Consider the following 21,125-nt stretch of genomic DNA (forward strand, 5'->3'; position numbering starts at 1 on the left):
CAGCTAAGTGTCAGACTCTAAATCACTACTGACACGCTGTTGAAAAACAAGCATTTCCAAGAATCAGAGCTGTAGCTGAGCAATTTTTTTTTCACTAAACCACGGTTCCTTTCTACTCGCTCTTTCCATTCAAATGTATATAGAAGTGCTCTTTTGTGCTTTGAGGTTTTGTTGCTGGTGTTGCTTTTCCTAATGCCTAATTCCTTCTCAGGGCTTTTTTTTTTTTTTTTTTCCCTTTCCTTCCTTGCAGTGAAAAGCGCAGTGAAATGAAGTGCTGCTCGCCTTCTGCCCACCCCGTGTTTTTGCAGCAGTTCATTAAGAGCACTGAGCTGCAGGCTCTGGCCGCAGTTTCTGGATGCAGTTCAATAGCATGTGTATTCTTGTGCTGAGATTTACACCTTACATTCAAAATTAAAAAAACATAAATCAAGCAGCCCTTGAGCATCTTCTCTGGCTCTGGGTGCCTGGGAGATAAAATGCCCTTGTGCCCATACTCAGTCCATCACTGATCTGAGAGAGGAACAGCCTTCACGTGTGCGTGAACACCCTCTGTGGAACAGTTTCACTTGAGCCTCTACATTTATTATTTTATTTATTTATGTAGTATTTCTCATTAGTTCAAGTTCGCGTTTTGCAATGGCTCTTCGGTGTCTTTGGGCTGAAGCTTCCTCCCATACAGATCAGCATATGGCTTTGCTGAAAATGCGGCCCTGTCCAATATGCTAGACTTAAAAATCTGACAGTGCCAACTTATAAAAGTTTCATGGTACATATGTCAATACCAACTGCATAAAAATGCAAGGATCGTGGGCTTTTAATTTGTTTTCCAAAGGCAAACATAAAAATTTCTGTGACTGAAGCTGACTTAAGTAAACAGTTTTAGTAAATGTATTTCATGAGCAGCAAGAGCCCCGTGGTCACGCAGCAGCAAAGCCTCCTGTGCTGGTTCTCCACCACCTCCTGCATTCTGGCAGCATGGCTGTGACATAGTGGGGACACCAGCTGACACGGTGGGGACTCCAGTTGACACAATGGGGACACCAGTTGATACAATGGGGAGCAGACCTGGTGGAGACACCAGTGGACCTGCTGGAGATACCAGCTGACCCAGTGGGGACACCAGTGGACTTTTTCAACCAGAGCACTGGTAGATCAGCGTGCAGCCAGGCATGCATGCAATCAGCCCGAGCAATTTGTCTGGACAGCAGCTGGGTTTCATACAACAAATCCAGCTCATCCCTCTACGCATGTAAATGCAATGATTTGTCCCCAGCGTAATTCAGTTGCAGAGTTATGCCCGCTGTATTTATTGCCCAGCACAGTCACCAAAACACCTTGAGCACATACCATTGGGGAGCAGTGCTGATTTTAGCACGCTTTGCTCTGCACGCTCGTCCCCACGCAGGGTGCCCCGCCGTGCTGCGGGGCAGGGTTGTTGCACTGCCGGCTGCGCCTCCTCGAGCCCCCCTGGCAGGGAGCCCAGGGTGACCAGCAGCTCCAGCGCCCGCTTGTCCCAGTGCCTGAAAAAGCATATTGAATAAGAGGCTGAACCAAACTATAAAGTAAAATTAAATATATATATATATAAAAGCAAAATATAAAATAAAATTAAGTAAAATTAAGTTAAAATAATAAAATAAAATAAAATAAAATAAAATAAAATAAAATAAAATAAAATAAAATAAAATAAAATAAAATAAAATAAAATAAAATAAAATAAAACAAAATAAAACAAAACATACTGCAAGCTCTTCCTTTTCCTCCTCTGAAGAGCTGCCATTTGACTTCCCTTTCCCAAAGGGCTGCTGGTGGCTCTCTCTGCACTAACTTTCCCACCTCCAAGCAAGGCAGAGGGACAAATGTCTCCTAATGTCACTGTCATGGAGCTGTTCTGAAAAGTCTGCCTGTCCCTTTGGAGACAGGTCATTTTGAGGCTTTTTCATTACAGGACAGACTGAGTTGTCAGGAGCGTTCGATACTATAGATCATGGTGGCACTCCTGAATGATGGGAGTGCTTGATGGCTGTCATTTACTGTCATTTTTTATTTACTCAACTGGCCTTCATTCCTGGCTTGGGCACTTTATTAATCCAGACAGTAAAAATGGATCTGTGTGCTCTTACTTAGGGCTGGATGAAACGCTGGGGTTTCTGTCTGCTGAAACATTGGTCTTTACAAAACTGCTTTTGGTCTTAAATGAGTCTTGAAACTAAAAATCCGCTTCCTTTCAGTAAACTGGAAGCTTCCCCCAGCACTGCTAAAAGCAACGATGCTCAGAGCAGCTCGCAGGAACATGATGGTTTTCCATGTGCCTCATCTCAAGCAGATTCCTTGGATTTGGAGACAACTCAAAGAACCTGATTTTTTTAATTTTTATTTTTAAAGAAACCCAGTTTTGAGTCACTGAACCAGTGCTTTTGAGTTCAGCTTCATAAACCATCTACCCAGCTCTGCTCTTAACTCCTTAGCTCATCACAGGTTTGATTTTCCAATGGTGAGACCCTAAGTAAGAGCACATAGTTGAAGGCCTGGAGCTCTGCTGGAACTGGTCTGAAGATGAATTTTTATCCTTTTTTTTTTTTTTTTTTTTTTTTTTTCTGCCAGCTTCAAGTGCTGAGATTGGGAAATTTTCATCATCATGAATCAGGACACAAATGTCTAGAAATAACCCTGGCATTTTTTTGAAACAAAAGAGCATGTTCTGAGGTTAGCTTTTTATTGCCACCCATTTCATTTTTTAGAACAGAACATAAAGTAATAAAGCATAAATAAAAGCCTGTTACTTGGGGATGTCACTTTTTTTTTTGTTCCCTCTCCCCAGATTAGTTGCATATAATTAAAATGTTTCTCTGTCTGAGGGGAAGCCTGGCAATTTGGCCAAAACTTCAGTTTTGGTGGCACTTCACTGGAGCATCACTTCCCAGCCACGTTGCCTGACCCTTTCAGCCTCCCTTCTTTTCCTGCTTGCCAGGGTTTGCACTCCTGCCCTTGCAGCAGGCATCCACATCAGGATGCCCCAAGTGCTCCAGAGAATCGCTGTGCCCAGGACTTGCCATGTCAGTCATCAGGGACCGGGTGACAGTCTCATTCACACCAGGGCCTTACCTGGGCGCTTGCTCTGCTCACAGGCATGGCCCTCGTACCCCGGCTGGCACTGGCAGACACACGTGTCACCCACCAGGATGGGCTCGCCGTTGTTCTGGCACGGTCCGCAGCGGCAGGCGTTGAACTCCTGCAAGTAATCATCCAGAGCCCTCTTCAGGTGCTGCCGCTTGGTTTCCATGTTGGTGAGGTCACTCCTGCGTAGAATTTCGTGGATGGGTTGCAGCTGTGCAGGACAGAGACAAAAAGTGGAGTTTGGGGTTTTCATCTAGTCATAGGCCCGGGTGTTGCCAGGATGCAGTCAGGGAGCAGGGAGGTCGCTGGATGAGCTCGGGGCTGAGAAAAAGCGTGTTTGTCTTCCTTGACAGCTCCATATACACCATGAAAATAAATTACCACTGATAGACCTCAGTGTGAAACCAAACCTCTTCCTATCTTAGGGGTTTTGCAGGGTTGGCTTGCTCTGGAAGTTCAGTGTGGACCCAAATCATAAATTCAAACACCCCAGAAAGCCCATTTTTTGATTAGTTTCTTAGTGCTACCATAATGTCAGAGATTTTCTCATGCTTTTTCCCTTTTTGAAACAAAACATGTAGGTAAGAGATTTGGACAGTGGGTATCATCAAAACTTAACACCAACCTGCCACTAACGGTGACCAGATCATGAACGATCCAGTAAAGGCACAGCGTGGAGACTTTTACCTGCCTACATTTTACCCTTTGTTGCAGTGAAATAATACTGAGCCATCTACAGCTTTAAAAATATGACCAGCTTGTAATATTTCCAGTGGCAAATTGCAATTCTTATATACCATTCAACAAAAATAGCCCAGTGTGGACAACTGTAATTGTAACCTGGCTTCTGCTTTCAACCTATTATATCGAATCGATTGGATTAGCTGAAGGGCAGCAGGCCCCAACGCTGGTGGCGCCGTTCTGCCTTTCAAAATGTGGCTCTTTGGGGTGTTTTAAGCATTCAGCTGTGTTTAGGTTGAAAAATCTCAGCCCTTCCAGTTTTACCAGTAATAAAAATGAACGATAAGCTGCGAGCTCCGGGCTGATGCAAGGACATATTTATAAATCCAAGGTGTGCCTGGCTGGGAATTGGTAGACAGTGGTCCCAGGGCAGTCCTGGGCATCACCTCATTGCACAAGCACATGGGGAGTGATTCGTGGGGAGGGCCAGCCAGGCTTTGGGAAGGGCTCTTAGACATATTTGCACAGACCTGTTTATCAAATGAGCGTGAGCTGCAGATAAGAGCGGCTGAAGTGGACGTGGGCGTTTATTGGCAGCCCGAACTGCTGCTGGTTGCACAGAGGTTGCTGAGCTCCAAAAGCAGCCAACAGAGAGGTCAGCATGTGGTTTACTGGAAAAGTGCAATAAGCTTTGCCCAGAATTGATGGGAACTTGTGAAGAAAGGTGAATAACCCGCAGCATGCGTTCAGCTGTAACTGAGAGCACTTGTACTTTAGCTGGCCTTTCTGCCACCAGGGCGCTGCCCAGAAAGATTCCCATTTCTCCTGACAATAACACAGATCATTCCCAATTCCACCTGCCCATCTCCTTTCTTCCACTGTCTTTCCTGCTGTGTCCTACAATTGCTGATGAGAAGGATGTTCATGGCAGTGCATCTGTGCCATGACTGAGGGCCTTCCCTCACACCACAAAGCCCCGTGGGATGCCTCAGTGACCTTCCCATTTTATGGGACATCCAATAAAATAGGAGGCAGGAAGAGAACTTTGCTGATTGCGATCACCACAGACCCTCTTAGCGGAGCATGGAGAGACGGGACTCACCTAAGAAAGTGGTGTCCCCTCCTCCATAAACTCCTGGAGGCACCCAGAGCGAGACCCACCGTGGTGTGCAGAGGTCAGGCAGAGCCACTGTGTCTCTGAAGCAGGTGCAGTGGAGGGGGGGCATCTGTGCAAAGCCTTCAACATGGGGGTGGCTGCCTCCCCCACGAGCCCCCTGCTTATACGGGAAGGCAGGAGCATTACGGAGAATAATGGGGATGGCTGCAACTATGGAGAGCTGTTCATTGGCAAGCTGCTTGGGGACACATCAAAAACTTAACTCGGCACTAATCCAGCATTAAGCTCCTTGTCTGTCTCCCTGCTGATGCTGTCGGTGGGAGATGTACTCCCCATTGTGAAATGAATAAGAGGTTACTAGATCAGTGGCCCATTACATTTAATCTTGTTCTGTGATGGGATCACAATAAAAATACGAAATGATCTGCTCGACTACACTTTCATTCGTTATAGCGGCAGAGTTTCTTCAACTGCAGAAAGCCTTACCTCAAAATCAATAATAGCAGGATTGTATTTTAATGACCTTCCCCAGCGACGATACATGTTGCCGTCCCAACTGTTTAAGAGCCCTCCACTGCCAGCAGTATCTCCACCTTTAATCCGGGGAATAATATCTTCCACGATGGCATTGTGGCTCTGCTCATCTGAAAAGTTGAATTACACCCATATATTTAGTTACAATTTCCACACCTACTCTGGAAACTGAGGTGATATCAGTCACAAGCGGGGCTACCACGATGCTGCTCCTCCCACATCGATGGGTGCTCTGCCTCCCCCTCAGCCTTGTACAAGGCAATGGGGTGATGAGTTAAACATCCCAAATGCCCTAAAACACTGCAGCCCAAAGGTCCTGCACGGCCCCAGCCTTTGTGTCTGGTTATCACTAGTTAAAGTGATTTACAATCGGTAGCTTCCTGACCTCTTTGAGCACTTTTTATGGCCAGATTTGACTTTAATCATCACCGATGTTGCCCTCTCTGGACCAGTGTTGGGACCATGGGGCCCAGCTGGGGCTCTGCCATGTGTTTGGTCCAGACTGGTGGCACATGGGACACATGCAGGAAGGACCAGAGCCACAAGACATTCCCCAGGAGTGCTTGGGGGAGAATTGGACCTGATTTTAGTGTTTTCTCCCAGGTTCCTCACTCTTGGCCTGGGCTTGCTAAAGGGACCGGAGCTCCCCAGTCACCCACTCACCCAGCAATGTGCATTTCTGTCCAGACGATGTAACTCCAGTTCCTTTCAAGAGGAGCCAGTACTGCTGGGGACTTGGCCCTGAAGACATATTGGTCCCACCTTTGGGCCTGAGCTGTGCCTGAGGATGGCACTAGAGCACCCTTTTCACACCCCAGCGTAACCCGACTTCTGTCCCTTGCCCCAGTGGCCACAGACCTATCTCCCCAGCGTACCCTCATCCAGAAGTTTTTTATTATCACATTGAGAGTATGACATGGATGCTCCCACTGCCAGCCCATACTTGCTGACCGAAACGCCAGCTGAGAGGCCAAAACAGGCCATGACTTCTTCGGAGCGGATTTCTGCAAAACAAGAAGGAGACCAGTAAAAGCAGTGGCTCTGTTCATTTTCCTCCTGGTATCTTTCATGTCTATTAAGAAAATACTCATCTAATTGCATGGTCTGCAACTTGAAGAATTATTCCATGGCAGAGGACAGGCTTTAGTCTTGTAGTGACAAAGCCAAACTTGTATTGGGGTATGTTGGGCCTACTGCACAAGTGAATAGGGAAACTTCCTTGACATAAAGCAGTGTCCTCAGGAAGTATTAGAAGAAACTGAATATCTTAATGCAGGGTTTCAAGCATGTATTTCATTGTTCAGCCTATTTATTTAAAAATAAAAACATTTCCACAGACTAAGTCATAACTAAAGCTGGGAACAGCAGTTGAAATTAACGGATCCTAGCTAATTTCCTAAACTGAGGGTCTGACCCGTGTATTAGCAGCTTAAGCAGCATCTTCAAGTAGCAACCTGCAAAAGTATTGTGTGCTGAGAGCTGCAAAGCCTTGCGGTACGCTGCTGTGCTGCTGCCACCAGTACTGCCGTATACATCACCCGAATTTGTAACTGGAGACCCATGAAGTGACTGCAGAGGGGAGAAGCGAGCTAACGAGGTGGCTTCACCAAGGTAAGCAATGCGCATATTTCACACAGCCTGTTTTGTGTGTTGGTTTTTTTTTTTGTACACACTTCAGCCTCCTGCAAATATAAGGCTGTCTTCTGGAATAGTTAAAAAATCCATTGATTTCAATAAATACAGGTATTGTAAGTAATAGGTAACGTTCGTGTTGCTCTTTTTGTCAGAGGATCTTAAAGTGATTTACAAAGCAGCCCGGCAATCAATACCACCCTGTTGGAAGGGAGGCATGGAGGTCAGCAGGATTTGTGCATCGTGGCTTAGCAGTTTAATGATCGAGGCTGGACCCAGAGTGCCGAGCTGCTCTGCCTCACCCAGTACCGGGGATCAGAGCCTCATCTTGCTCGTATTTAAGACCCTGATCTTAATTAGCTCCTGTAGCTCCCGCTCTGTGGGAGAGGCCAGCTGGAGCTGTGTGGGCACGGGGCTGCTCGTTGGCTTGGAGAGGGTGCTCAATGTCCCAGGAAAGGGAGTCCAAGTCCTGGAGCCAAAGAGGTGGGACCTGAAGCATGCTCGAGACTTCATGGGGAATTAAATCCCAATGCAAAATGGGCCCCTTGAGGAAGATTAAATGTGTAGCACTCAATTACTCGTAGTAAACTGTTCAACAGTTGTAAATGCAGTGGGTAAAGTTCATTCACCCAAAGCACCGTGAGTGATTGCTCATCTTGGTGTTGGAGTGCCATAAAATTAAACTTGAGGAACACCCTGATTAATTGATTTGCCATGGTTCCTGGTGAGTAATTATGTTCAGCAAGGGTCTGTCAATACAATTTGCTATTGGTTGCAGCAAGATCAGATCTTGATAAATGAAAAGTGGTTATCACTGCAAAAGGGTGGTCATAGAAAATATTGGCACTTGAGGGGGGAGCCCTGATAGTTTTTTATAAGATATAATTTGTGATAGTTGAATGTGCTCAAGTGATAAGATTTACTGCTGCATTTTGAATTAATCAGAATATATGAAGACTCTTTCTAATTTACTCTGAGCATAATGTTTCTCCCATAAATGTTCTTGTAATGTGTGAACACATTATACTGTTTTCTGCTAAATAATAGAACCATAACAATCTATTTTAAAAACAAGTAATGAAAAATATTGATGGCAGAGCAACAAGGGACCTCGTTCTGACATATGTATTTATTTCACTCATGACCACATCCATAGAAGCCCTTGCAGCCTGAAAGCTAGAAACAGGTCTGGCTGCAGAACTGCCATCCTAAACACTGCACAAGTGGGTTGTGGTCTCTTCCTGGGTGTCCAAACCCAGAAGGTGATTTCATTTTCAAAATTAAAGTTTCCCATATGCTTAACATCCAGCTCATGCCTATGCCTAGCTGGATGCTCAGTGACCCCCAGGTATCTTTCATTTAGAGAGGACTCAGCCTGGGGACGTTATTTCCTGGATACAAATGGCTTAGTCACCAGTCTAGGGAAAAATAAAAAATAAAAATAAAGGAGCATATTTTCTTTCAAAGCATTTAACACGTAGCCTCCTAGGTTAGGTGAGCTCTCAGGATGCATGAGTGGATCTGAAGCTGGTGCTGCTCAGTCCTGCAGGGTCTCAGCAGTACATCTCTAGGCATCTGCAGAGCTTCTAGATCATTATCTGAAGCTCTTGTTTGCAAGATTTGAGCACTTATACCCTGATCCTGACCAACCCTCAGGAGACATGGCTAATCCTCTTGCAAACACAGCCTTCAAGCATGGTGGCGATCGCCAATGGGAAGACATTTTTTGACTTGACAAATGTGGACTTTCTAGCAGAGTCTGAGTTAGATGAAAATTATACAAATGTGCTACATTAAAACGAAAATTGCATCTCTACTGGGGCGCGTTTTTGTCTTTTGCTGAATTTCAGCATCCTTCTTTCCTAAAAGAGGGCATCTTGTAGCAGTAAATCTCCTCAGATACACAACAAGCACAAGATAAAGTAAAATAATAGCTTCCCTCCACATGCTCTTGATTCATTCTTCCTCTGAAATTGGCAGTCTGCTTCCTGAAGACTTGCTTGCCAAGATGTTATTCTTGTTCTATATCACTCACTCTTCAAAGTGAATAAATGATTTGAAGAGGCATCATGTTTCCAAACATTAGTAGTTCAGGGACTTAATGAAAATTCTCTCAATTGGTAGTTGCTCACAGGAAAAAAATGGCATGGTTAACACTCACTATGGAGTGTATGTATTGTTATCCTAGTTCTGATGGTACAAAACCATTTCAGACTGGAAGGTCCATGGCAGAATTTGGGGCAGACTCATGGAAATCAATGGAATTATAGCAATTTGCACCAACTGTGACAATTTACACCTGCTGTCCAAGGTCACAATTTTCTTTTGCATAAACATTCAGCCTGAAGTTACCAAGGTGGAGTTACCCTCAGAAGATCAGGGTGATTATGTTTAGGCAAAGTGGGATCTATTGCACTGTCAACACCTTTGCAAAAGTCGGCAATCTGGTTAGTGTACTGAAGTACCGCATTATTGTTGTTCTGCATCTTATGTTTTTGATTAGGAAAAATGCTATGCTTTAGCTCTCCAGTAATGGCTATTCTTGTAGTCCAGATATCTGGAGCGGATATTTCATATAACTGAGATTTAGGGGTATGGCTCTCCAGCCTCATACACTCTAATTTGTTGAGAACTGGAGCTAACAGAGCTCTGTTAGTTTTCAGATATGACACTAACCAGAGTAAAGTGGCAGTGGTATTGCCAAGTGCAAAGCGTTATTTCCATTTACAGAAAATTGAAACTCTCACTACCAGGATGCTAAAACATCAGTGGGCTATTATTCTTTACTCTGGCTGAGTTTGCAGTCTTTGAGCATTCATAAGGATGGCCAGAACAAAGATAGTAAGCAGTAAGAGAAGTTTAGAGAAGTCTAGTAAACAACACTGAAAAAAGGGGAGAAAACGTTATTCAGATTCCTTCCTAAACTATAAAAACATTACCCAGATTCTTCTGAAATTAGCTCAGGAAGTAGTTTGTGACACTTGAGCTTCTCCCTTGCTATGCAGTGAGTTGTTCATTCATCTCATAAAGAGCACATGGATACCTGTACCCCATGCCAACTGTGCATTTTTGGTGCCTATCACATAATAGGACACTCCAGCTACCTTGGCAAGGAGAGTCTGATGAGTATCCACCCTCCCAGGGCCCAGAGAAATGATGGGTGTGGAGAGCAACCAGATGAATTATTCAGGTGGGCTGGACCCAATCCATGGTCTCTAGGTGGGAAATGCCTGCTTTAGAGCAGAAAGTTGTGAGCAGAGAATTTTGTGCATTATTCTAACCTTTTCGTCTCATTTCCTCTTTGTTAACAACAAGGATGTACTCAAAGACACCTCCCATAGTGCCGGATGTCATGAAATGGGTGCCGTAGTCATCGATAAATTTGGCGTACATGCCATAGTTGTATGTGTCTGGAAGCTCTTGCAGGGAGAGGAGCATGTCTTCATCCAAAACGATGTTGTTCCTTCTCATCTTGAAACGGGCCGTCTGCACCTTGGTCACAGCTCTAATGAATCCAACATCCTGTGGGCAAAGACTGCCAATCAATATTCACTGAAGAAAAAAAAAAAAGTAATTTCTAGGCTGGTTTGCAGAGGAAAACCTGAATCTGTAACTGTCACTGTATGTTAAGGGCTTGAAAAGCAGGCCAACTTCAAAAGAAATCAGTGGCAATTCTTTTTTTCAATGTCTTTTTCTTGTGTGTGGAGGGCAGAGTTATGGTGTGGGTGCTTTGGGTTTTTTATTGATGTGCAAATTTCTGCTATTTCTGGTTTTTGTTTCCATGCTGCTTATGCCTTTTTATTTATTTATTTATTTATTTATTTATTTGTTGGCAGCCTTGACTAGCGATGTGGGACAAAGCAGCAGGGGGATTCCCTGGCTGGGAAGATGCTGACCCAGGTGGATTTCCTTGTTCTACCACCAGCTCCATGGCTTCTCCTCTAGACTGGCCATTACCCCAGGCAAGGTGCCAGTGCAACAGGACCAGCCCCTTCAATGATTTCTCCAATAATTGATCATTGTTCAGCTGCAAACATCGTGTGAGTCTAGACAAGTGCACAGTAAATACTCTAATGGTGCCAATTTCAAACAGCTTTTAAGGGCATTTCAACTCGGAACACCATCAAAGTAATTATTCTGTATTGTTTGCTGTCAGCAGCCAAGAAAGAAGAGAAGACAAGGATGGTATATGTGGGAAATACCAGCGTTCATGTTATTAGATGGGAAAAAGCACCACAGCTATTCCATGATTTAAACTCATGAGAAATAAACCTTTTTAATGGAAGCTCTTTTTTTTTTTTTTTTTAATATAATGTTTTTTTAACCTTTCTTCAAAGGTAACATATTTCCCTATCATAAGGCAGCTTGTATTAATTGGAACAAGATATATTTGCTACTGGAAATCATTCCCCGAGGAAAACTGTTTTGATCAACATCTTGATATTTCCTTCTCCCTCATCGTCACTTTAAACATTTTTTATTTATGTGCTTAACATAGCCATGAAACAGGATGGGGTGAGATGACATGTGTTGTGGTACTTCGTAATTCAATTTTATTCCCACTCCCTGTTTGCTAAAATGTAATAAGAACAACAAACAGGATTACTAACGATCATACATTTGCAATTACATGAACAAATTAAGGTACAATTGCTATGTGTTAAAAAATGCAATTAAGAGAATAAACAGACGTAACTTACAGCCAGACCATGCAATGCACAGATGACATGATTGGAGTGTACGCATCACTGATTTTTTTTTTTTTTTTACCTTTGCATTGTATTCTGTGAAATTCTTCAGGGATCCTTTGCCACGTGATAAAGAAAAGCCAAGGTTTAGCTTTACAGGTACTGATTTAGGTCCAATCCCAAAGGTTAAACCGCCTCCTCTGCTTTTACTACTTCCAACGGCATTAAGCAGATCTTTTGAATCTTCATAAAACTCAAAAGAGAATCCAGAATCAGCATGAGCCTAAAGTGAAAGGAGCACACATTATTTTTTCAGGCATTTTCCTTCCTTTTTAACCAATATTTCTTTAAGGAGCAGATCATACCTCCATTGAGGCCAGTGATGCTCCTGATGGCACCAACACTGACTTCAGTGAACACAGAATAAAGAATTCAGTCATGAGCCATTTAATTTGGAAATATGTGAGAGATGCAGATAAAGCCATGCATTTTGTGTCATCTATCTCCAGACAGGGGAAAGGTTTGTGTTTGGCCCCAGAAAGCAATGCCATTACAGGTAGATCTGGTAACAGTGTCTAGTAAGCTACCTTGACACTTTCCATTATAAAGCCCTCCTTCCAGTTCCCTGCAAGTCTGCCAAATCCTGACTATTTGGAGTGAATTTTTTTCCACTCCTGCCTGCTTCTGGATGAATTTATTAGGAAAAAGATTCAGCAGCGGTGATCCAGACACTTACGAGGGCAACATCAGAAAATAAACATTGTTCTGCCTGTTTTAGAGAAGTGACCTTTCCCTTGACAGCTCTGCTTTGCCAGCACGTGGAATTTAGCAGCCTTGCCGAGTCTGGGCTGTGCCATTTGCCATCTCTATAAAAAGCCAGATAAATTTTCCAACACTGAAAAATGGCATCTGACATGGTCGTGAGTGTCTTCCTAGACCCAGGCAGGTACAAACTCCAAAGTCAGCCTAGATGTGAGACATTCTTGAGCATCCCTCCCCATGTGTCTGTGGTACAGGTGTGCTTCCACCAGCAGCAGCAGGTAAAAGAGGGAAGAAAACATTGCTGGTGTGGTGGGTCTGTCTGGGTTCAACTGGGGACTAAGGAATTCTGCCTGTGGTGAGCACATGAGAGTCTATTACATTGGACTTTTAGCTGTAATATTGCCTTGGAATAATATTTATTTCATTCATCCATTGCAAAAAAAAAGCATGACAGATGCTTTTTTTTAGCTGTAGCGAGGCCACAGCTCCTACTTAGGACACGGGACACCCAGCTTAAGTCCCCCCTCTGCTAGGTTCAGTTTCAAACATCCAAAGTCAGATGCCACCCCAAAGCACACAGGTGTTGTGATACATGTTGTGATGGCTTTCAGGATCTCTGTCTCACTCAGAATTCAGATTTATGTCCCTTGTAGCCATGCCATAGACTTAAATGCTTCCAAAGATTGAACTGGTAGCATTGTTCCTATTTTACACATGGCCAATTTCATCCCTGGAGAGGCAAGTGGCTCGCGCAAGCTCTACAGCTCATTAATAGCAGAATTTAGTAAAAAAACATTTATCTTGGCTCTGACTAGGCCAGAATAAGCAGTGGGGATGCCTGGGTGATAAAGCACGTTAGTGCCTTGATGTGCCATAAAACTGCATTTATATCACTGATTGCCTGTTGTCTTGGGGACAGCCGGAGGAAGGTGCCTTGAAAGACAACACACAGCAAATTCTCCTCGATAAAATGTGCACAATACCTTTATAACAAGTTGGGCCCTTAGCTGGGAAAACTGCCGAATTTGACCACCCGAGGTACTCACTAGGAACTGGTACACGTGGAAGTTGTAAGGCTTGCGGAAATACTTCTCATCGTCCCCGTAGTAGAGGTGTTCGCAGGCAGCGTCGTACTTCAGCTCCCGCCACTCCCCGTTGTAGACATACTCGCAATGCCCCCCCCCAAAATTGGGATCGTACACGTACTGCTTCTCCTCCTGTGTTAGGATGTTGTATCTTTGAAAAACATAACATTCAGAATGTTATACTTTTTTGTTTTTGTTGTTGTTTGGTTTGTTTTTTTGTTTGTTTGTTTGTTTTTTTTTCCCCAACAGACACTGTTCCCGTTTCTGTTCTCCTGACACTACGGCACTGCATGTAACCTATACTCAGGTCTCTGGCTTAGAACTGAGATTACAACGATAACCTGAGGTTTGGGTCTTCTCTCTCTCTTTGCTGTCTCCTTCCCAAAGCTAACAGGAGGCATTGTTTCAGACTCAGATCCTAGAGATGGAAGAAGTCAGTTTAATTGTCCAGTCCATCCCCACGAGTCCAGTTGTGAAAGTCCGACAGCACTGGGATTCCTCCAGTCCCAGCAAGGCTTTCACAGCCTGATGCATCTCCCTACCACAAAGGGTTTCCTGGCAGCCTCTGTAATTGTTTCCTATCTTAATTTCATCTCCTTCCTTTTAATAGCAGTCTCATTTCTCAGTGGAGTTAGCACCCTCCCTAGACTTGAAGCCTCCTGTTTTGCCAAGTCACTTGCTTATTATTTCCTCACGCCTTTCTCCTCCTGCTTTCCAGCCATCACAGCTGCTGCCCTCCCAAATCCCGCCTGTTACTTAATATTCCCTGTAATTCGATGGCTCAAAATGAAAGCATTATTCAAACTAGACAGCAGCAATGCTCCTCACAACAGGGAATCATCTTTAAGACCAGGATAGTAAATGCTATTGCTTTTGTGTGTTCTGCGGAGAAAACAAATCAGAGAGCAGTATTAAATGCGGTGCTGACTGCAAATTAATAGATGTCTTGAAAAACTTTTGATGGACTTTCCCAGGCCCTGGGCCAGAGATGCATTTATCTCATTGACTCAGGAGAGTGTTGGATAGGAGAATTATCCAATGACTGGTTGCATTGTCATACCATAGCTCATGCTCTCCAAATGAAACTAAGCGGTTGTGTTAGGACACAGGATTTAAAACAAAAATTTCACAACAGGAAATTTGCCTTTAAATTCATGCCAGTCTTCTTTTCTATATTGCATAATTAAAATTGGAAGCTGAATAGCCTAAAACATTTTCATGCATAGAAATACCTACTTCAGCTTATTTCCATTTGGTGCTCAGGCTCTCTGCCCTCAATATATACTCCAAAGTCCTAAATCCTGGAGCCAAACATTCTCCATAAAACTGGAAACCACCAGAATGTTGCACCTCCAACACCTACTGTTTCATTTAATATTTGCTTCTATCAGCTATGGAAAGGACTCAGAGAACTGAGATATATTGTTACATGAGCATAAAGGGTACACTCACAACTACCGAGTGTCTGAGAGAGGCCAAGGTCAGGCAGTAAATCTGAGGAGAATTTGGAATAAGAGCTGGGCTGAGCCCTCCAGCCTCTGACACAGCTACCCATGGCTGTGTGGGACAGACACTCTCCTTTGGGTTTGGCACAGCACGGTATTAATTCATGGAGTACTGTTCTTACTAAGCAGGAGCAATATGAAAACCTTCCTCCTGCTTTGATTGCTAGAGTAGCAGCTATTGATTAATTACTCACCCCTGTGCTGCTTTTTCAGACCCTGGGATTGGGAACAGGTCTTCACAGGGGCTTTCAATATCTTCATCCTCACAGTTATTCTCATCAGACCCATCTCTGCAGTCTCTCTCACCGTTGCACACAAGATGTCGTTTAATACAGCGACCTAGAATGCATAGGGACAGGAGATCCCTTGGCTGCTTTCAGGAAAACTTTTTGGCAGCCTGATTTTGCTGCTCTGCACACATATTTCAGTGCCACAGGAAGCCATGCTGTGCGTTGGACACTGCACTGCTCCATCAGGAGTTTATTGCAATAACCATAGCGCAAGAACAGCTGTTTGCAGGAATCACAACCTGAAAGGACCTTATTTATTTATTTTTTTTAATTTCTGGGGGTGAGGAGAAAGCCCTGACATGGCAGTCATGGAGGGAAGTGGTGGAGCAGCAATGACATGCTCCAGCTGAGGAGCTGCCCCCAGAGCTGCTGTGCATTGCTAAATTTCATTAGGATTTTCATTACATGCTCAAGGTGGGAGCTCAAGCCACTCGTGCAAAAGGAAAAATCTGCCAAGGTGAGCCAAACGTCCCGAGAACAGCCGTATCACATCCCAGTCCTCAGAGCTGGGAATGGCTAAAAATAAATAATTCACCCCAACAGATTGCTGGTTGGGTTCAGGACTGAGCTGCGTTATTCTCAGGGAGAGGAAGCGTGTGTTGGGGGAGCTCTGGTGCCCACAGAGGGGGATGTGAGCACACAGCACGGCTGTTGGAGCAGAATATTTCTAGAATCTTTATTCCACTGAAAAATTAACCTTTTCCATGTCACACATGCCTTCTTTTCGCTCCAAATCGAAGTGTAACATGGAAGGACTTCTGTAAAAGTGAAAAACCCCCAAAGATGGGGGAAATCTCATATTTTTCCTTGCACCATTTCACCATCCTGCTGGCCAGCCTGAATGCATTTTGGCAAAGCCCTGCCCACAGCAGATGCCATTCTGTCCCACCAATGTCTGACCCACTTCCCCTCGGTCTGTCCACTCAAACCCGGAGTCTGAGCCCCGTTCACTCACCGGTCTCCTCGCACCGAAAGTCCTTCCCGCAGCTGGGGGCTCTGGTGCAGGTCTCCTCAGCATGGCAAGCTTGCTCGTCCCAGAGATTCCCCACGCAGCGCTGCCCTGCGAACCCCGCAGGCTGCACCAGCGTCCGGTACCGGTGCTGGGTCATACAAGAGAGAAACACCTAATTCATATCCCCCTGGCATTACCACCACGGGCAGTAATGCAATTATACCTATAGCTTTTATCTAAATTGTTATTTCTCTGTGCAGTCCTCATACGCATAGCCTTGTGCGTAAGTGGAGGAGAATCAGCAGAGAGGTGGGAGCCCAGGAGAGCTGCCCGAAGTTAAAACAAGTGAATTTGGGGTGGACTGGAATGACTGTTTTTAAAATCTCTTCCTATTTTATACTTTGGAAGCAATAAAGAATTTTTCCAATCGCACATTTTGTATGGGAATGTAATGGGTTCAGATGGACATAGACACTAATTGCAATGCTGATTCTGAAACATAAACATTTCTGATGGATTATTAATGAGGATTGCTGCTCTTAAACCAGGAAAAAAAAAAAAAAAAAAAAAAGAGAGAAGGAGAGAACAGCCAAATCATTTGCTGATTATAAGCACGGGAACAAAAATACAGGGATATAAACTAAGCAGAGAGCAAAATTATGTCAGGTATTTGAAAATAAATTCTTGAATTATGAAGACATATGTGAAATTATATCGAAAATTGAGAACGGGAACTGATGAATGAAGGTTGCTTTTAATTTCTTTTCAGTAGAATATTTGCATTAAGAATCAGGGGATACTTAATTAAATCTGAATTTGAAAAGGAAAATCTTGGCCAAGTATTCTGGCCTGATTCTTCCACATTTTGCCTTGATTTTGTGTTTTGCAGCTCTGCTGCCTTAAACAAATTTATTCCCTGTTTACACCAGGGAAAGTAAGAGCCTCTCTATGAGAGGAGCACCTCCGTCATATTTGGATGAGTTTACGGGATGCTTCAGAATGATTAATATGTATAATATATATAATTAATGTGTGTACATCCTTGTTGCAGACACATCTGAGGATAAATGAATGCATAACGGTAGAGCCTTACTTTTTTCTCTTGGCAAGGAAAGCAATCAGTCCACGCTGACCACTGGCTCAGCTGACAGTTGACAGGAGCTGGGGAATTAACATCTCTGCTGCTTCTTCTGAGGAGAAGAGAGAGTGGTCTAAGGGCTTTGAAGGTGTGCTTTAAGAAGGGTTGGAGGCCAGCAGGGAGAAAATAATCTCTGTGTGTTCTTCCACTAGGAACTCATTTTGTAGGAAACGGACACTGGGGTAGACCCTTAGTAGGGTTGGCCGTCCTACCCCGGCTGCCCTGTCCAAGAAGTCCACCCTCAAAATATGGTCTGGGGCAGCAGGTGTAGGACCTGAGCATTTTGCCTCTGGTTTCCTGCTCTCCTGGGAGATCCTAGCTCTTTCCAACAGTTGGATTGCAATAAAATGTATGTACACCATACACGAGAGGCCAAACACCCTGAGAGACAGAAGGAATGTCCAGAAAAGACAGGTTTTAAGGAAAAGCTTCTTTAGGACTTTCTTCTCTGGAGTACCTCACAAACTGCAGGATTACTGATGTTTGTCACCTGGTTTGAAATCAGTCAATTTCACTTTTTTTACACCATTCTGAATTATCAGTATTTTTCCACACAGGGTTTGATGCCCATGCACGCTGTAGTGGGAACGGCTGCACCAATGGTGCTGAGCTGCAAGCCATGAGGCCGTGCTGACCACGAGGATTTGTTGGCTGACTATTTCTAAAAGGAAATACCTAGATTCTGTGAAGGGGGAAAAGTTAAAGAAAGAGTATAAAAAACAGAAAATGGCAAGAGTTGTGGATCACAATGGTCTCTGGACATACATGTACATTGAATATTGCCGTACAGTAGCAAGAAAATACTTGTCTTGCTACCCAGCCCTGTCATTATATCTCTGTGTTTCTGTCCCCACTCCTACAACCTTTATTTTCACATGTTTCTTTGTCTTGAGGAGCAGTCTGTGGCATTAAGAAATGACTCTCCAGTTGCCACAGCCTTCTAAGCATTTTGAGGGGTTATTCCAAGCCAAAACATTATTATCATTATTTTGGTGATTAACTAATGAGCAGTCTGTTTTACTTATAAGACTGCAGCCCAAAGAGAAATCCCGATAATTAGCAGAGGTAGGGAGCACGCTGGGCATTCATCAGCAAGGCCACCAGACGAGAGGCACAGCGGCTTGGGCAGAGAGCCTGTGGGCACAGATCACCCACCAGGAGAACAGCGGGATCCTGGAGACACACACAGTGCTGGAGGAGGCACCCGTACTTATCCCTCCCGGCTCTGACAGGAGGTTTTGTGGGCCGTGTCCTTCAGCACTTCACCAAGCACTTAATTGGCTCACCTTCAACTGGATTTCACGTTTACCTCTTCATTATTCTGCCTTGTTTGATAAGTTCATCAAACATCAAAAATCTCGTCTTTGTTCCTTTTCAAAAGGGATTATCAGAATAAGCCTACATAATTAAGTGTATCACTACCATGATTTTTTTTTTTTCCCTTCTGCCTTCTCCTCGTCTTCACATTCCAATTATCAGTGATACCTTTTCTTGATCCTTCTAAATCACATTTGCTTTTACAACAATCCTGAAATTAATAACTGTAGGAAAAAAACAAACAAACAAAAAAAAACAACTCTTCTATCACGACACTGTAGCTTTAGAAAAAAATAACTTGTATATCCCTTTCCTTCAAAGCTTAAATGACACTTGTATATGTTAATAATATTGTTCAGAGAAAAAAAAAAATAGAGGTACATGATTCTGGCTTGGATTGAAAATTGGGTTGTGTACAAGCACATGTTAATTGTCAAATGCAAAATAATTATTATGAGAATGAATAGGAAAAATATTTCTTTGTAAGTCTTCCTGTGTAAGGAATTCACTCCAAGTGCCCCAAAATAATACGGTGATTTTGGTAAAAATGTTTAAGCAGGCTTAATAGTCATCTGTGAAAGAAAACCCATTGTGCAAACAGTTCATATAAGAAGGAATTATGATTCCTCGCTTGGGCTTGGATAACAGCCAACATTTTTTTTTTTATTTTTTTTTTCTGGAAGCTGTTTACAGAGAGCACAGTGTGCACATGCCTCAAGTCAAGATGAAATTGATGGGCTGACTGACTGGCCCGCAGTTTCTGTACGTAAAGCTGGGTGGAAGCAGACTTACCTCTGGGAAGGCGCCGCCACCGGCTCCCCGTGCGCCGCAGCCGTGCCCCAACGTGCTGTTAGAGACAGCGAGCATACAGCGAGAATCAAAAGAGAAACCTGACGCAGGCTCCACTGCATTGTTTTTCCATATGTAAACGTTTGCTATTAATTAGCTGCAAGCAAAAGCTTGAGGCTTTGGTAGGCCGTGGGGACAGTGCTGCTGGGAGAAGTGCAGAGCCCCCCGGGTGCAGCACGCTGCGGTAAATCATTGACGACAGCACCCATCAGATCATGAAGAATCAGGACACGTCCCAGAGGCCTTTGCCCTTTTGAAAACAAATTCCCAATCTTCTGGCAAGGGAATATATTAAACTGTTTGACTGTTTCCACATGGAAGTCAGTCAGGCCCTGTCAAGGCAGTCATGTTTCTTGCCCACCCTGTACCCTCCAGTTCATTTGAAGGAGGAAACCCATTTTATTTCCCACAGCACCTGTAATTTTGGCCATTTCCCAGCACAGCCAATTGAAGATTCTTAGAAAATTCTGTTATGAGGGACACATACCATCCAGATACATCACAGAGAGGTCAGTTCAGCTTTTTCCCTTTTCCATTCCCATAAGGCAGTGTCCCATGTCCAAAGCCACCAGGAATTATAACCAGACTCAGAAGGGCTTTGGGATGGTCCTACACAGTCACTGCAACATGGGGATCTAAACACTCATTTTTTAAACTGATTCAGAGTGAGGAAGATGCCCCCTCACTCTGAAATTTTGTCCTGTCCCAGCTGCTGTGTGAACCTGTCCATAAGGTGGTGGCTTTAATGCTTTTAGTAGGCAGGGATCTCAGTGCAGGAGTAGTGGATGTGCAAGTGCACAGGTGTAAGACAATAACACCATACAAAGCAAAACACCATGGGTTATTTATTATTAAGAGAATAGCCACAAGATAAGGATATTTAGTTTTCACGTGTTGAAAAAAGTGAAAAAGCAGCCATTGGAAAACCACTTGTACATAGGGTTGCATATAACCTTCAAAATCCCCCCTGAGGGTTTCTGGGCAGGAACAAAAGTGCACAAGGACTCTGTAACATTATTAGTAGTTAAAATAGAAAAAACAAATGATATCTGTGGAGACTTTTGTATTTGAACAAGCCTCCGTGTCTCCCTGCTTTTCTTCTGCCTAAGAGGGCTGAGATACTTCATGCATAAATGAAGCGTTCCCAGCAGACGACTGGAAACTTGAACCTCAATAAATTTGAGAGAAAGTGTAATTATTGTAGGAAAATCTGGTCTTGGGCTATTACGGCTATTAAGCGGACAGTGAATTGTTCTCTGCTCACAAAAGACTGGGATAGAAGTGTCACTCTGTGTATTTCCCAAATTAATGTGAAGCTCATTTCAATAGCCGGTATTGTAAATTATCAAAATAAAAGGACCTCTTACCGTGTTATTTTAATGTAATTAAAGTTTAGAATGACCCTGGAGCTTGTCTGCACTAAACAAGAAGAAATGTATCACATGGGTAAACTCTGTA

General features: G+C 43.7%; 1 protein-coding gene across 1 annotated transcript; it reads right to left on the bottom strand.

The window, feature by feature from the left end:
• Positions 1–1,368: 1,368 nt before the first annotated feature.
• C8A (complement C8 alpha chain) lies at positions 1,369–19,729 on the bottom strand. Its single transcript, XM_032192713.1, has 11 exons — positions 19,611–19,729; positions 17,457–17,553; positions 16,367–16,511; positions 15,316–15,460; positions 13,578–13,767; positions 11,852–12,052; positions 10,363–10,603; positions 6,325–6,453; positions 5,402–5,571; positions 3,106–3,328; positions 1,369–1,520 (listed from the first exon to the last, which is right to left on the bottom strand). Exons 1-11 carry the CDS (start codon positions 19,727–19,729, stop codon positions 1,369–1,371), a joined length of 1,812 nt encoding a protein of 603 aa, XP_032048604.1.
• Between the last annotated feature and the right edge of the window lie 1,396 nt (positions 19,730–21,125).

The sequence above is a fragment of the Aythya fuligula genome, chromosome 8 (assembly GCF_009819795.1).
Source record: "Aythya fuligula isolate bAytFul2 chromosome 8, bAytFul2.pri, whole genome shotgun sequence".
Lineage (NCBI taxonomy): Eukaryota > Metazoa > Chordata > Aves > Anseriformes > Anatidae > Aythya > Aythya fuligula.

Coding starts and splice junctions, on each gene's coding strand:
- C8A (XM_032192713.1), bottom strand. CDS start 19,729: ATGCAGTGGAGCCTGCGTCAGGTTTCTCTTTTGATTCTCGCTGTATGC. Junction 12,053..13,577: donor TCCACGTGTACCAGTTCCTA/GTGAGTACCTCG, acceptor CTTTCACTTTAG/GCTCATGCTGATTCTGGATT. Junction 10,604..11,851: donor TCACAGAATACAATGCAAAG/GTAAAAAAAAAA, acceptor CTTTGCCCACAG/GATGTTGGATTCATTAGAGC.